Source organism: Kryptolebias marmoratus, linkage group LG20 (genome assembly GCF_001649575.2).
Source record: "Kryptolebias marmoratus isolate JLee-2015 linkage group LG20, ASM164957v2, whole genome shotgun sequence".
NCBI lineage: Eukaryota > Metazoa > Chordata > Actinopteri > Cyprinodontiformes > Rivulidae > Kryptolebias > Kryptolebias marmoratus.
Window position 1 is genome coordinate 20953227 of NC_051449.1, and position 17139 is coordinate 20970365.

Here is a 17139-nt window from a genome sequence, read left to right on the forward strand (position 1 = left end):
CATTGTTAGGAGAGTGAGAACAATTTGCAAGCAATCCAGCTTACATCACATCTCAGCTTTTAAAGCTCAACTCCACACTCTCTATTTCTGAATTGAGAAAGCTCCTCGGATGAGAAGCGAAACGTCTTCAGCTACAGAATAGAAGTCCAGTCGTTTTTGTTTTTTAACTCTTTTTTTTTTAACTCTTTTTGAATTTACCATGGCCTGGATGACTGAGAATCTACACCAGCATATCAACATTTGAAGGTTTACCACATTTTCCCAAAAATGCAACCATCATGTTTTGTAGGGATGTATTTAACTAAACTTACCTTTTTTTTTCTTTTTGTAATAATCAGTGTGGGTTGGAATAACTGAACTCATTACATGCTGTGTTTTTTGTAGAAACGGAGGGTTTTAAAATCGATACCATGGGCACGTACCACGGCATGACCCTGAAGTCTGTGACGGTAAGAACACATTTCTGATCAGGTTGAAGGCTGAACCAAACCTGACTGTAAAACCTCTGCTTTTATTATACACTCAGTGATTGATTTAAAATATCCAGCTTTATATATATATATATATATATATATATATTTCTCTACCAAGGTTATGGTTTTGATGGTTTTGGTTTGTTTGTTTGCAGGATTAGTTAAAAACTAACAAACAGATTTGAATGAAATGTTGGGATTATCACAACAAACAAGCAATTAAACTTTGGTGGTTATCCGAATTGCTTTATTTCTTTTTATTTATTTTTTGTGTGACACTATGGCCGAGGTGGAGGTTTGCACTCTGATCACTTCTAGTTACTACTATTTTACTGTCAAATAGCTTGAACTTCAACAGAACTGGCATAAAGCACATGCAGGAAACTGAGTGCTAAATTTAGAGTTGTTGCTCGCCTTTCCAATTTTTGATACTGATCTGCACAATCTCAACTCTGCTTCTACTTTTTATTCTGAGCGGATTGTAACGAAAGTCACAAAGTAATTATTGTTTGTGCAGCTACAGCTGATTAACTTTTAGAGTCAACTCGATGACCATAACCAGCACAAAAATGGCTCTCAGTTTTACACACATTGAGTTAAAATTTGATGTGGCTGTAGCTGACAGTCATGCACACTGTGTACCGAGTGCTAACAGATCTTGCATAAGATTACTTTCAAAGTTTGACAAAAAACTGCTACAATGCTGTCATTTCTCAACATAAGACAATATATTTTAAACTCTAATGGCAGGCGACGGGGGATGTGCATTCCCTTAAGGAACAATAGGCCTCTTTATTTATTTATGTATTTATTTGCATTGAACTTGCAAACTTAAACATATAGAACATATTATACAGAGAAATAGCTTTTCCACCGCCATGAAGTTCATCTCATTTTTTCCAACACACAGTGGTTTCCCAGTGGTTCAGTTTTGTAGAAATGGTTAGCTAATCATTTGTAAAAAAAACAAAATTGACTATAACTGTGGAGCATGTTGACGGGTTCACACAGAACTATTTTGGCACATGAATGATTTACCAGGCTCTTGAATCCCTTTATATTCGGTCCAGAAAAGTTTCTGCTGAGATATAAATCCTCCTTTGTGTTTACCAAGGTGTTAATGAGTTTTTCTGTCTCCAGTCCTTCTGTTGGAGTGTGCCCTGCCTGTTCTCTCCTTAAACGTGTTGATGCAGGCGTTGCGCTTGTTGCTCTGAAGGTGATGCCAGTATTTGAGGAGCTCATTCGGATGAAACCCATGTGATGTTATTAGATGGCTGTACTTGCAGCTGGAGTAAGAAACCCGCCAGTGGTTGAAGAGGAACCCGTTGGGTGGAGGCGTGGGCTCGATTCGCAGCTTGGCCAGGCACATCCCCACATACACGTCCTCTAGATGCAGGTGGCGGAGAGTTAGAGAAGTTTGGTAGATTTTCCTCGCCAGGTCTCCAGAAAAGACATACCCGGTCCCAGAGCAGAAGGTGGGATACTTGTCTCCTGGGTACAGCTCTGGTGGCATGTACCACTTGCTGTTTTTGTTTCGGTTGGGCGCGAAGCCTCTCATGTTATTACCTGTGAAGTAGTTCTTCCTGGCTTTCAGTTCTGGCCTGAGGAGCTTATAAATGAGATACTCGGTGTTGACGAACATGTCGCTATCCGTTTTCATGACATAGCTTGCCTGAGGACAGTGCATCGCCACCCAGTTCATTCCCATCAATGTCTTAATAGTCAGATTTTTATAAGAGTCCAGAAAGTCTTGCTGAATGATATCATGATGCCTCTGACTCTCTGCCTGTAGCATGTTTTGTTGGAGAAGCCCCAGCTCTCCTTCTGTTTTCCCCAGCAGAAAAAGTCGGATGAGTCCCAGAGCAGAGACGATGCTCTCGTTCCCCCACGTCTGCCGGATGGCGTTCCTTGCCTCCACCTGGCGAGCTTCAGTGGCAATTAGCAGTACTAAAAAGAGCATAGGTTGCTTCTCTGCACATTTGTCTGGCTCATTGATGATGTAAGGGAAAGGTCCATGGGTTATCGTGCCGTTATGGTCTCCCTCTTGACTTTGACTGGTGTTGGATGTAAGAGTGTTCTCAAAACTTGTGTTGGCTCGACGGGACAAAACACCCCGCCTCTCCTGAGAGCTGACGTTAGCATCAGTCAAGGAAGTGGGCTGAGGGACGATCACGAATCTCCAAGCTGAATGCGGGGCACTCGTGTTCCATTTGGACTTGGAGACTTGAAGCAGCCCACCTCCATAGACCACAGGATATCCTCTCCACCACGGCATGCCGGTGAGCTTGGGGAGCCACACTTGGTGGACCAGAAAGACCAGCACGCCCAACAGTGAGAGGAGGTACAGAAGTTTAGCTGTGTGCGTACAGCAGTGGCGTCGTCTCCACTGCATGGTTCTGCTGATTCACTCAAACGGATATCCGATGTGAAGAGTTGCTCGAAGGCTATTTTTACGCTGTTATTTCCACGTGGATAGATCTGTCTGTTGGTGCCAAGTGATGACCTAGGAAACAAGAGAGGATATCTGAGCTGAAAAATGTCTGATTATCTCTTTAGGACCCAATAATACCTACAGTAACCAGTGTAATAGTAACTATTTACCAATATAATCAATCCCCTTCTTTTTCTTAATAAACTGACACATTGTTTATCTTTCATTAAATGTTCAGAATACCAAAGCTGGCTGTGCTGTTTACATTTAGGTGGTTAATATTGGCCAGTTAAAACCAGTTTGCTGCTCTATCTCTATATTATTCCTGGTAAAGTGGGCAAATTCACAGAACTAATTCAAACATCACAACTATTTTTTTCTATTTTTCTTTTTTTTTTTCTTTCCCACCAGCACAGAGTTATAACATACCAAGTAGTTTCCTGATGACCTAATGGTGCTTTTGTCACAAACCTACCACCCACTTCCCCTTCTCGGAAAAAAGAAAGGAAAACAATTTGGCTTCATTGTCTTTCTGCCATCATACAGTAGTTTATTTTGAAATAATTTTAAAATGGAAACTAATTACCAGTGTACTTTAAATATTTTTCCTAATAATGCTCATCCCTAATAAAAAAGCAGGTTGTGGATACTGTCTTCACCGTCTTCCTGCTCTTAGTGCACGGAGTCATTGCACATTAAATAACAGTTCATCACACAGTTTCCAGGTTAAGTCTTTTATTTTATTTTATTTATTTTTTGTCAGATATAATTATAAATGAAAAAGCCATTGTAGAGCTTGTGCTAACTGTCAGGGCATTAAAGGAAACTGTAGGCCTCTTTAAAGAGCAGTTCTGTTGAAAGGTTATCAGCTATTAATATCCTACTTGTTGTAGATGCGGTACCTCTGAATGGCTTTCGTTTGGATAAATAGTTTAATCCTGACAGGACTGACGAGTTAACAGCTGGTCAGAACACAGCCAAGCCCAAAGTAGGTTGCTGCAAACAACTCCGGTCTCCAAACTTTTGTAGTAGTTGATGCGAACCCTGTTTTATAAACTTTTATACTGCAGTCATTTTTGCATTACAGTTATTTAAATAGAGTTCTTTAGTTTTTTGCAAGCACAAATAGGGGCAGCAGTCAGCTGTAGCTCTTTCGATTAGAATCACACGTTTAAATAATCCTGTAATGTTATATTGACTGCATTGTAAAGGGAAAACAGTGTTTGAATGAACTTTATTTATTTCTTTTTAAGATTGAAGTTGGAGGCTACAGCAATCCACTCATATGGGACCATATTGATGAGCTAATAATGGGTTATCAGAATGAACAAAACCCCACTTCAAGTTAGCAGAAATAGCCTCATAACTGACTTATCTCACCAGGTTTGTATTTAGACGGTGTTTAAGGTTTCACTTTGACTTCCTGCAATGCAGGAACTGCATCTGAGCCACGCTACGTTAAACTGTTAAATGAAGGCATCAACAGATTTATGCTGGTTGATTTGATGCAGGGCTCTGCTCGCTGATGTGTTTAGAGTTCCAGTTTATTCTGCACTCGTCATTATGACCCGTCCCTGCAAAGCATTTCATGGTACCGTATCCTATTGTTTGTTATTCACATTTACTTTCTTAACCTCATAGTTTTTGTCATTATCACTTTACCAGTTATTTCTCACCGTTTATATTCAGTGTTCTGTTGTGACACAAACAGCCCACGAAGTCTTTATTTAGCTGGTGAAAACATTTCTGTCTTGACTTGTAAAAAAAAAAAAAGAAATTACTGGGTCTGCACATTAGAGAGGTGCCCAAAAAATATTGCTTACAAATATGAGATTACTGTGTTTAGGTAATAAATATAGTGTTTGCAAAAAAAATAGCCTACAGCTCAAAGGTTAATTATTTTGAGTGTTTCTGTAGGTTCACAGGTTGTGCTTGCACTCTCTAGATTTTGTTTGAATGTATATATATTTTTTAATTTTTACTTTAAATAGTGAGTTTATCACAAGAGTGGAACCTGATTATTGTCGGGGGTTTTTTGTTTGTTTTTTTTGTTTTTTTAGGGGGGATTTCTCAGTGTCTTTTTAGCAAAATATCAGGTAGCAAACAAAGCTGTAAGTGTCATTTTGTTTTACCGTTATCTAATAAGTTTTATAAAAACTAGCTTCTTACCAGAACTCGAGTTTGATCGGATTCAGTCTGCAGAGGAGAAATGTTTTGTGTTGCTTTCAGAAAGCTAACTATATTGACTTTTCTTTACTTTAAATTCTTGCTAATCAAAAGGACACCAGTAACTCTGCTTTTTTTTTTTTTTTACTAAATTGCACAGTTTTTATGATGGGACAAGACAAAGAGGGGTTCTAGGGGTTAAAGAGAGTCCATTTTCTGACATTTTTCAGCTGAAACAGAAACGAGGGTTACCTTTTAAACAGACACCCTTCATTTCCTGCAGAGCACATTTAAAACTGATGATCGATTGTTCATCAGTAGTTATTTCTTTTGTGTGACAATGCATCAAAGTGCATGTGATGTTTTAAGTATTTAAATTACAAACTCACCTGTTTTAATCCAAGAACTCGCTCCTTGCTGGTTTCCATCTTTGCTGTGTGAGATAAATTACAGTCTGTGTCCTGCAGCTGATGTATCCTCCTCCATCTCCAAACCTTATTGTTTCTTGCTGCTGCTTTGAAATGTTGTTTTTCATCACAGTTGTAGTGATCTCAGGGTAATGAAGTGTTCCTGGCAGACAATGCATCTAGATGCATAGGCTGAACATTTGTCAACTGGAGCTTGTGTTGCGATTCCTCCATCTGTCTTGGTGCATTGTCCCTAGAGACTTGTTTTTTTTTTTTTTTTAACAGCACCGTGCTGCTGCTGCTGCTGCTTCTGGGTGAGGGAAGAAGAGTCTGTAGCTGACAGTTAGCTGCAACCTTGAGTTATTTTTTCTGTCCTCTCAGTCGTCGTGTGTAGATAACGGCAGCTGTAGTTGGAAGATTCGCCTCATGTCCGAAAGATAAGCAAGCGTTGCTTCCCTGCTCGCCATCTCTTCTGTTTCCTGTTCCCCTCGTGCTCTTTTTCTTGGATTCACAAGCCTGCACCATAACTCCTCTTCCTCCGATCTGGTCCCATCCTTTTTTTGTCTTCCTCTTTTCACCCTCCTCGTTCAGCGACTCCTCGCGCTCTGTTTTGTAGCTGTAAGCAGCGGGGGAGGAGGTAGATGCCCAGAAGGAAGGGGACGGTAGAGCCGTCAGTTGTGCGTTCGCTCTGAAAGGCAGCTTCCGGGCTCGGTGGCATTACGCTTTCCCAGCACGTCACGCCGTCTCTGCTGCTGTTGCTGCCTGCTCAGTGTGGTGTGTGGGGTGAGGGTTGGCAGGGGGGTTGGGCTACTGACCTATTTGTATTCACACCCACTCTCCAAAAAGACGATTGAAGTATTATCTGAATTTGGCGTGCTGAGAGGGGAGAGAGCTGTCTGTGTCGACATTTCACTGCATTGGATTTCCTATTTGAACTGAAGGATGTGAAAATGTGGTTGCATGTTTTTCCTGGGGCAATGATCAAATTACCATCTCTCTCTCTCTCTCTCTCTCTCGCTCTCTCTCTCGTGGACGATTAATTATGTCAGAAATTATTATATAAACGATAATATTGTTTGGAGGCCGTTTTGAACTAATGTAATGATAATAATATCATAGTGTAAGTACATCCTCTCAAAGATCAATAAACTTTACTTTCAAAAGAACACTTAACACTGGAACTGGAACACAAAATAAACAAAACAACCAAAAACAAAAATAAAATGGACTCTCAGCCTCTGTTAACATATAATGCACTTAATTAAAAATTAAAAGAAAAAAAACGGAAATAAAACCTACATTTAACCAAAACAGTACAAATTATTAAGTCTGTAAACTAAACTGCACTTCAAGAAGTAATAATCATGAGTTTTATATATAAAAGACAGACAAAACCGACAGTTTTATAAACAAAGTGCAAACTAACAGAAGCAGAAATGCGACACACCAGCTCTCAAAGGTTCAGCGGTTCTCCTCCGAAGTGCTCCCACACCGCTGCTGTTACTTCCAGCTTCAAACCAATTCCATTTTGTTTTTTTTCCTCAAACAGCTTTTCATTAGCTTGCTAACTTCAAGCGGGGGCTAACGCTAAAGAAGTACAAGCCGAGGCACCTTGGCTGGCTACCTGCCAGGTTAGGCCACGCCCCCCCCCCCCGACGCTAAGAGAAAGGGAGGGGTCAGTGAAGAGCACCGGAGCCGTTTGTCCTCCAGTATTCAGTACAAAGAGACAGAGACACAAAGGAACGATAACGCCGATAAATGAAACTTATTGACCTCATTTGTTTATCGTGTGGTTATTTGATTTATCGTTTATTGCGACAGGCCTAATGTCAAGTCAAACCAATTATCAGCATCCTAGTCTTCAACAATACTGTTAATAGCATGCTTTTTAAATGTGTAGTCCAATTGCCTACAATGAAACTCTGGTATTTGTTGGACTGTAGATTATTTTTTTTTGCTATAAGATGTTTGCACGCCAAGCTTCTGTGGTTTTAGAGTTGATTGCTTCACATTTGAAGCCTCGTCTCCTGTCATGATGAAACTTTGGGTTCTCTTGGCTTCATTGGTCAAACATAAGAGGCTTAGTTGGATTAAATTTCTTCAAAGTCGTCACAACATTATTGCTGCGGGTGCTGGGAGCAGACTGAGGTACCTTACTGTAATCTCTTGAGCTACTTGTTTTTGCCAGATCGTTTCCCAGCAGATTGTTTCTAATCTGTTTATCTGACTCTGAAAGTCCAGATGTTATGTTCTCATCTCCAGCTGTGGAGCATAGCTGCATTGTGACCGCTCGGCAGTTAAAACATCAGGACTGCTTGAACTGTGCTGGTATCAGTGGGCAGGATGGAGCAGCTCTGTCAGAATCATTCCTGCTACTGATGCTACAGGGCAGATTAAATTAATCCCATAAAATATTCACTCTGTTCATTATTTTTACTAATGAAACACACTCTGAATAATTTATTGTGAGTACCCTCTTGTGAACAATGGAAGCTGTAGAAAAGGTCTTTATACATATGCAACAGAAACTAGGTTACAAACTTTTGTTACAAACCAAATGAATAAATCTGAAAAGTAAAAAAATATATCAAAAGAATAGTCATTTGAAAGATGAGGTAGGAACTAATAAGCATAACATTAGCTGCAGATTAAGGTCTTATTATTGGCATTATTTCCAAACGAACACTGACAAGATAAACTTAAGGGTTTTTTTTCCAATTGTACCAGGATAAACTAAATGCTTACTGTTTTTACCAAGTGTTTGTTTATTATAAATGCGGTATTTAATGCAAAGATGGGCACGGAGTCATGGTGAATAATAGTGATTATCCTGTTCAGGGTCGTATTTAGCTGCTGCCTGTGATGATGTGCAGGGCATGCAGCATTGGTTGCGGTGCATATGGTAAGTCCATGACCCAAATTGACCCAAAGCTGCACAGTCAGCCAAAATATTTAGCAGCTCTGCTCGATCCTCGTACAAGTCTTGCGTAAACAGATGAAACCAGATGTTCATATACTCTTGTTAAAAGGACAGAACCATTTTTTTTTCTTTCTCAATTTCTAACTTTAAATTAGACTAAGTCTTTCCGGTTTAGGTCAGTTAGGAATCCTCATATTTTTTTATTTGCTAAATGCCTAATTAATGACTTTTTTTTTTTTTTACTTTCTTTGAGTCATACATTTCTATACATTTTCTTAGTATTTTGTAGTGTTATCTTTAAACTGTCTGACTTGGGTCTAACATTTTAGGTTTTCTTCCACAATCTTCTCACAATAATTTGCTGTAATTTAGTCCCGTTCCTCCTGACAGAACTGGTGGAACTGAGTCAGGTTTGTTGTCTTTTCAGCTCTGAGCACAAACTCTCTATGGGACTGAGATCAGGACTTTGTGATGGTCGCTCTGAAACACTGACTTTGTTGTCCTGAAGCCTGTTTGTAACTAATTCAACAGTCTGCTGAGGGACATTGTCCATTTGAAGACATGTTTGTGTCCAAGCTTTAACTTCCTGTCTGTCTTGAGATGTTGCTTCATTATTTCCACATAATGTTCTTTCCTCATGATGCTATTTTATGAAGTGCACCAGTCCCTCCTGCAGTAAAACACCCCACACCATGATGCTGCCACCCCCGTACTTCACAGTTAGGATGGTGTCCTCAGGCTTACAAACTTCCTCTTTTTTCCTCCAAATGTAATGATGGTTAATAAGGTCAAACAGATCAGTTTTAGTTCCATCAGACCACAGGACATGTCTCCACAGATTAAGGTCTTTGTCCCTGTGTGCGTTTACAAACTGTAATCTGACTTTTTGATGTTACTTTTGGAGTCATGAGTTTCCTTTCAGCTCATGTTGGTTCAGGACTGGTTTCTCTGTGGATAATGACTCTCTGAGCAGCTTCAGCAGCAGCTTCACAAGCTCTTTACCTTCTGATGGCAGGACATTCCCATGGTGCTTCTACTTGTGGATCATTGTTTGAACAGATGAAGCTTCAGGCATCTGGAAGTTCTACCCATAGATCAACCAGAGTTGTCCACAATTCTCTTCCTGATATCTGGGCTGATTTCTGTAGATTTTCTCATGATGCCACACAAAGAAGCAGGAGGTTTGAGGTGTGCCTTAAATACATCCACAGGTGTGGCTCCAATTAACTCAGATGTTGTCAACTAACCAATCAGAAGCTTCCAAAGCCATGACATCATCATCTGGGGTTTCCAAATTGTTTAAAGCTGTCAAATTTCAGTGTTTTTGATTTGAATTTTTATGCATCTAATATAATTTCTACATCATGAAATAGGTGTTTGGGGGTAATGTATCTGAAACCCATCAGGGTTTTTGTAAAAAAAAAAGCGTATCTTTGTTTACAACTAAATTTGCAATCAGTAACGGAAAGTTATGGAAATGTTCACGAGTTCAGAATATCTCAGCACAGTTCATTTCTGATGCTTCTGCTTTAACGCTCTTGATTTCCTCCCTGAAATGACTCAACGTCTGTCGTCTCTCATCCTCCCAGCTTTCAGTCACTGTTTCTTCTCAAAAGAACTTTACCTTTTCTCTTTCGACCTGCCGTCTCTGTTTCCATCGTTCTCCTCTGACTCAGTTTACATCCAAGGATTGTTTTACCAGAGACTGTATGAAGTGAACTCATCAATGTTTGAATGTAAACAAACTCCTCATAAATGTTTGCAACAAAACCTGACTCTGCTGATTTCACTCATTTATTACAAATTATGCAGTAGACGTTTAGTATGGAATAGTGCATATTTAGTGGTTATTTTTCCCATTGATGATACACATACAAAAAAATTAAATGAAAAACAAATAAAAAAGAAAAATCACATAAGCTGACAGCTAGTACGGCTTTAAAAGCATAGTAATCTTTATGTATGTAAACTTAACACAGGGGAACAGGGAAACATAATAAAATTCTCATTATTTACCATATAAAAATAATTTTGGGAATCTGACTTAAAACAGTAAAGATTTAATGTTAGACAGTGAGAAAAAAAAGTTTTTTTATACAGTTTGTAAATATTTGGTTTGAACTGTAAATATTTAAGTCTCTTTTTTATTGACTTCTGTCATAGTCAAAAAATACTTTTCTAGGGAAGAAAATGAAGTCATACTGGAAAACCCAATTTGTATTTTTGTCTTTTCATTACAAATAAAACCATTTAGCTACCATTAGTTGATTAACAGAAGGCTGAAGTTGCAAATCATCTGTGGCATTTGAAGCTGTAGGTCGAGGACTTTATCAGTCAAAACTTTGGCATCAACTTCCAGTAAACTGAGCCCAAGAACTGACTGAGACTGGAACCTTATCTGTGATATGGCCTCCCAGCAAAGAAATGGTTATCAGTACTTCTTTTCTAAACTAAAGTGCACAAAACATGCATTCATGTGTCAGAGGCTGAGGAGGACAGGGCTGTGATTGAGTCAAACATCAGCCTAACATTAAAAACTCTACGTTCCACCGTCCCAACACAACCACCTCAGAGCACAAGTAGGGACCAACACGACAGCAGCACAGAGGCCGTAATAAGAAACAGACATATCATCACATACACATCAACCTACAGGAAAAAGGCGATCAGACTTTAAAGTTTTCTCCAATAAACATCCAGCATCACCCCCACCTCATGAAGGAGACTGCTGTATATTAACACACAGCAACACGCGGCTGACCTTAACTTGCAGGTCACTTTTTGACAAAACAGCCTTTGTCACGGTGGCCACTGGTCATCAATATGAAAACACCCTCAGTGTCACAAACAATAAAAAACTACAGAACGCACATACAGCAAGAACAGCATTACTAATTTACACATGAAAGAAGTAATTAATAATCATGAAACCTTGATTTTATTTATTTATTTAGCCTCTCCAAATGTCTGTTTCTCCTGACACCTTTGATTGTCTGTGTGTAAATTGTGGGATGTTGTCTTTTAAAGGAAGGAGCGTCTGCTCGGAAGGCCCAGACCCCGGCGCTGCAGCCCGTCCCCCGTCCAGGTCGGTGCTTGTCTTTAGATGCTCTTGTTTAAATCTACAGGAGACTTCTCAGTATGTTATCACTCAGTTGTCTAACAGCCCTGCCTGCCCTCCTTCTGGGTGTACGTCTTTCTACGAAAAATTCAGTTTATTTATTTATTTTTTATAGAATGCTTTGTGTAACAGAGCATCTTGAGTCTTGTAGACACCTAAACGACAAATCCAATTAAAGAAAAAGAGATGTTCTTCTTCAGATTAGACTCTTGGAACAAGATGGTGAGTTTGAAATAGGCAGGATGGAACCTATCATCAAGCTCCTTATCTCCGTAATAAATGAATAAATCCCTTTTTTTTCTCATTATTGTAGTTTTTAAAAGTTGTTTTTCTCCAGATGCAGAGCTTGCTCTCCATCTTTTAACATCTTTTTTATGGTTTTTGAAACACAGAGATGATAAATGCTTGATCACAATTACATTTACTGTAAATTTACTGAAAATGTTTGTACTTGAGTGTTGAAAATGTCCCAAAAATGGACCTGATGATCAAAAACATTAGAGCCTGGAGAAGTATGAATTTTCAAGTTGTTCTCATTCGCCAAACAAAGATTTAGAGAAATTTGAGCACAAAAAGTATAGGTCAAGTCCCGACTTCCACTCATTACATGTGTTTAAACAGAAAGAAATCTGTTCTTTATGTCTGGATGAAGGCTTTTTTGTTGAGACGGAAGAATCACGTGTTTGTTAAACGCTGACCCGAGACGCGCCCACAGCCTTTTCTACTCATGTGACTGAACGATGGAGGGGTGTTAGTGAGAGAGAAGAAAAGCCAGAACTTGCTCTTTCTGAAGAAAGAAAAACCATAAAAACTCTTTAACCACTATTATTATGTCATTTTTAGGAGAGGGTTTAGAACAAGTAGATATTTTCTGTTCTTTATATTAATCCATAAACTTTTCACCTCCATAGTTTCACAAGCCAGACCTCCACCAAATCAGAAGAAAGGTACGAAACTTCTTACCTTTACAATAGACAACACAGTACATGATATCAATGTAATACAATAAAATGTCATTTTATTGAGTTTTATTGTCTTGACTCGCTCTGTGGACTTTAATCTTTTTGTCTGGCTTTGTTTCCAGGGTCCCGGACCCCCATCATCATCATCCCCGCTTCCACCACCTCCCTCATCACGATGCTCAATGCAAAGGATCTTCTGCAGGATCTAAAGTAAAGAGAAGTTCCTTTTAAAAGCTTAATATGAGCATACGGCAGGAAATACACAGAAAATATGAGGCCATTTTGAAGTTGTGGTCAGCGGGTTCCTTTTCTTCCTTGAATTTTTGACTGAAGATCACAACTTTTTTCTTCCTTTTTTTTACACTCGGATGTCTTCTCAGCACATGTTCAGTGTTAGTCCTACCTTCTCTAATCACACACAAGTGCAGGCACGGTTTTCACATCTGTAGGAACTTTCTGTTGTACCCCATCGCAACACGAAGAGGGGAAACTTTAAAAATGTCATCTGTTTATCCAGTTTATCTTGAGAGCTGGATAACCTGAAAACTAAGGCCTGAAAACCTGTGGCTCTGGGGCCACATGTGGCTCTTAAGTCCCCCTTTAGTGGCTCTTTTTACCAAAACCAATGAGGAAATGAATTTTATTCAATTCGTAAATACAATGCAGAAAGGCCAAATTACGGCCAATTTAATGCAATATATAAATCCCATTTCATTGAGGAAACTACTTTTAAGCAAAAAACATCAAAATAAAGCAAAAGCTTTTCAGCTAAACACACACGGCCTGTCTGCGTCTCTTATGAGACTTTAGTTCTTGGAATCAAACAATATTAACACAAAAGTATGTCTGTTTGTATTCCCTGTTCATTTCCAACTGAGAAAAACCCTCATTTCAAAAACTAAAAACATTCACTATCCAGCTGGGATTTTAGATTCGTGGCTACAAAAGTTACTCTTTAATGTCTACATTAAAACAACTGGTTCTGGTTGTGCTAAGTGAAATACAAGTTAGATGTTGGAAAAATGAGAGGACAAAACGTTTTCATTTCTGCAGGTTTGTTACATCAGAAGAGAAGAAGCAGCAGGGCTTCCAACGGGACAACGAGGTCCTGCTTCAGAGGCGCAAAAATCAGATCCAACCAGGCGGAGCGACGCTGAGCGTCACAGTTCCGTATCGCGTCATCGATCAGCCGCTCAAACTGGCTCCACAGGACTGGTGAGCGTTTTATATGACGTGTCATCAACATTTACCTTCTGTTCAGATGATAGTTTGGGTCGAACAGACTTGGTTTGGTCGCATCATGAAGCAGCAGCTGTGTTTGAGTCTGAGCCTTTTGACAAATAAGAGCCAGAACTATACGCTTCGCTTTTTGCTTTTTTACGTTGCAGACTGAGGCTACAAGTTATTTCTTTCTTGTTCATCTAAACGCCTTCCTTTTATAATGACAGTGAGACCAAATTTTTATAAAATTGTCTAAGTTGTGTAAAAAAAAAAATATATATATATATATTTAGTATATAATATTTAGAAGTTTTACACAAAACTATTCCTTTTAATCTCAGCATTTTGTTCAGTAATCTACTGCATGATTTCAGATTGGGACATGTCCGTTTGTAATTGTATGTTGAGGGTCACTAAATGAAATGCAGACGAGATCCAGACTGTAGCAGAAGAGGCTGACTAATGTTGAAATGTGAAAACGTTTGAAGAACAGACAGTAACATTTCTTGTTTTGATGCTGACAGTGGAACTGAAAGCTGCCGTCAGTCACACGCCATCTGTGTAGAACAGGGGTAGGCAATCCTGGTCCTCGAGGGCCACTATGCTCCATGTTTTCCTTGTTTCTCTGCTCCAACACACCTGATTTGAATCAATGGCTGATCAACAAGCTTCTGCAGAACATGAAGAGGTGATTTAATCACTGAATCAGGTGTGTTGGAGCAGAGAAACAAGGAAACCATGCAGGATGGTGGCCCTCCAGGACCAGGATTACCCACCCCTGGTCTAGAATGAACGCACATCTTTCATCACATCACTACCTTCTAAAGCAGATTGAAATTTTACACGAACCCTTCAAATGATCATTTTTAGGGACTGTTTGGATCACTTTGAAGTCTGTGTTTTCCTAGGTGTTGTGACATTAAGTGGGTGTGTGTTCCTGCAGGGATCGAGTGGTGGCCGTCTTCGTGCAGGGTCCTGCCTGGCAGTTCAAAGGCTGGCCGTGGCTGCTGCCCGACGGATCTCCTGTCGACATTTTTGCCAAAAGTGAGTTCATAGAGGGCAGAAAATGTATCAATAGTCATGCAGTTAAGATTATCTCAGTTTGGAGGAGCAGTAGAGACGTATTTAGGTATTTATAAGGTTGAGCTAGTAATTTGTTAGCCTAATTAATAATCCAACGTCCAGCCGTACAGTGTGGTCTTTATTAGTTTTTTCCCTGTCAGCATCGTGCCTGAAATGTGTTTAAAAGTTTAATTTTCTGGTTCAAAGTGCAGTTTTGGACGCATCACACATTATTATATAACAAGTTGGAGTTTAAAGTTCATTCAGGAGACTGAACGCTCGGTTGAAGACTCGATCGGGTGTGCTTGTCGCGCATGTAGGAACAGCTGCCCACTGAGAGAGGATCGTCGGGCATTATTTATGCATCCTGAAGCTGGGAGGGGCGCTCCCTCCTGCTGCACAAAACTGTTATCACATGGGGGTGTTGTCCTTATCTGGCCAAGCTGGTTATAGAGAAACTGCCTACGTGGCTTCCTGTTTAATCTTTGTTTCCAGAACTGGGTGGAGAGGGTGGGTGGTCTCACAGATATGTCTGTCCATCGCCCACTCTTCAGATTTCTATAACAGAATGATTAAGAAAGAAAGAAAACCACTCTTTTTCTTTTAGCTCCTGGCACATGGTTTTAAAAAGTTCACAAGCTAAGGTCACACAGCACATTTTACCTCTTAAAGCTTATTCTTCCACAGACAGTTTTAGGTCATTTTATCAGGTTTTCAAATAAATAGCTGGTAGATTGTAATGAAGTGAATGAGGTGGTTGGTCAATATGGTAAAGCTGACATGCAGTCCCCTTTTTATACAGCAGGTGTCGCTGCAGAGAAAGTAATACAGCAGTGATGGCAGCTGAGAAGTTTACAGAATGTCCATTTTTATAAACAAGCGTAGCTATGTAGTTTAAACTTTATCATTTGCAGCAGGAATTAAATTTACAGCTGAGTTATTTTTATTTATTACAGTACTCAAAGCTCTACTGTTGGTATTTTTGCACAATTTGCTCCATCTTATGTTCATATTACTGCCCAACTCTCCTGCAGAACATGCAAAAATTACTGTAAATAATTTAAAAGAAAAATAATTTGTATGCAAATTATTTTTATACGACATTTTGGTTCCCAGCATCACCAGTTTCCACAGTTTCCTGGTTCCAACGGTGACACTGCAGTTAAAAATAGTTTCGCTGTTTCGGTTTCAAAGGTTCCTTAAGGTTTGTTGTCACTAATTGAAGCTTTCTCACTTTGTGAATATATTTCTGCCTTCCAGTTCGAGCTTTTCATTTGAAATACGATGAAGCAAAAACAGACCCCAACGTTCAGAAATGGGACGTGACCGTGTTGGAGCTGAGCCGCCACAAATGCCACGTGGAACGATCCGTCTTCCTGCACTTTTGGGAAACCCTTGACAAGTACGGGTTTTTACTCACCCAGATTTGTGTAAACATGTTTGGGGGTTTTTTTGTGGGGGGGGATTCTAAACAATCAAAACTCATCTTTGTTTCTCCTCTCTTTGGTTTTCTCAGATACATGATGAAACACAAATCTCACCTCAGGTTCTGAGCTCAGATCAGAGTTCGTCAGCGAAAGTCCCACAAATCAATTCTGCAGCCTTCCAGCTCTGCTCGGCCCGGCCCACCTCCGTCATCTACGCTGCCAAGCCATCCGTCAACACACACACACACCCAAACGTGCAGCAGGACGACAGGCGGATCATCCGGAGGACTTCCTCGGAGACTCTTCACGCAGCGTGTTAGACTCGGAGCAGAAATATGTTTTCTGTCTTTTTTGTTGTACTTGTTTTTTCTAAAGTTTCTAGATAGTTTAACAGAAATACCAAAATCTGTTTGATATTAAAAAGACAACAGAAAGTAAAAACTAAGATGTTAAACAACAAAAAAATTCCCTCTTTTTGTTGTTCTCTGTCTGTGGAATTTAGGAAACTTGCTGTTTTAACTCTAAAGTTTTCGGATTGAAGAAAATAATTTTGGTCACAAACGAAGCAGCGGCGAAGTTACAGGGAAGAGACTTTATTCCGCTTTTTATTTTGCGTGTTTGTCTTCATAATGTACATACATGATAAACCCTGTGAGCAGAGACGGATGCAGTTAAGTGATTTGTTTATATGTTCCTCCCGCTCTGCTCCACCTCGGTGAACAATCTCAGTTCCTAGTTCAGTTTTTCAGCAGATCTATTGGTCATGTAATGACTCTTTTCTTTTTTTTGTTTTTTTCTTTGTTGGTGTTATGATAGGTGAGCGAAATGATTGAAAGTATTGCTTTAAGTCATCACATGAAAATAGCCAATAAAACTTTTCTGAAGCTGAAACTTGTCTTATCTGCTCTGATGAAATTTTATTGACATTTTAATATTTGAGACATGTCCTTTT

General features: G+C 39.5%; 2 protein-coding genes across 2 annotated transcripts in view; one reads left to right on the top strand and one right to left on the bottom strand.

Annotated features, from left to right (window-relative positions):
* cdc73 (cell division cycle 73, Paf1/RNA polymerase II complex component, homolog (S. cerevisiae)) overlaps positions 1–17078 on the top strand; it is a 27440-nt gene extending 10362 nt beyond the window's left edge. The window contains exons 10-17 of the mRNA XM_017420214.2: positions 385–449; positions 11425–11482; positions 12427–12462; positions 12600–12687; positions 13531–13692; positions 14642–14742; positions 16021–16162; positions 16277–17078. Of these exons, the coding sequence (XP_017275703.1) occupies positions 385–449; positions 11425–11482; positions 12427–12462; positions 12600–12687; positions 13531–13692; positions 14642–14742; positions 16021–16162; positions 16277–16313 (689 nt within the window). The 3' untranslated portion in view covers positions 16314–17078. The remainder of the gene's footprint in view (positions 1–384; positions 450–11424; positions 11483–12426; positions 12463–12599; positions 12688–13530; positions 13693–14641; positions 14743–16020; positions 16163–16276) is intronic.
* On the bottom strand, positions 1265–6953 carry LOC108238256 (beta-1,3-galactosyltransferase 2). The gene is made up of 2 exons (XM_017420218.3): positions 5460–6953; positions 1265–2976 (listed from the first exon to the last, which is right to left on the bottom strand). Exon 2 carries the CDS (start codon positions 2863–2865, stop codon positions 1591–1593), a length of 1275 nt encoding a protein of 424 aa, XP_017275707.1. The 5' UTR covers positions 2866–2976; positions 5460–6953; the 3' UTR covers positions 1265–1590.
* Positions 17079–17139: the final 61 nt, after the last annotated feature.

Excerpts from the sequence above, each read along its gene's own strand:
- LOC108238256 (XM_017420218.3), bottom strand. The coding sequence starts at position 2,865 with ATGCAGTGGAGACGACGCCACTGCTGTACGCACACAGCTAAACTTCTG.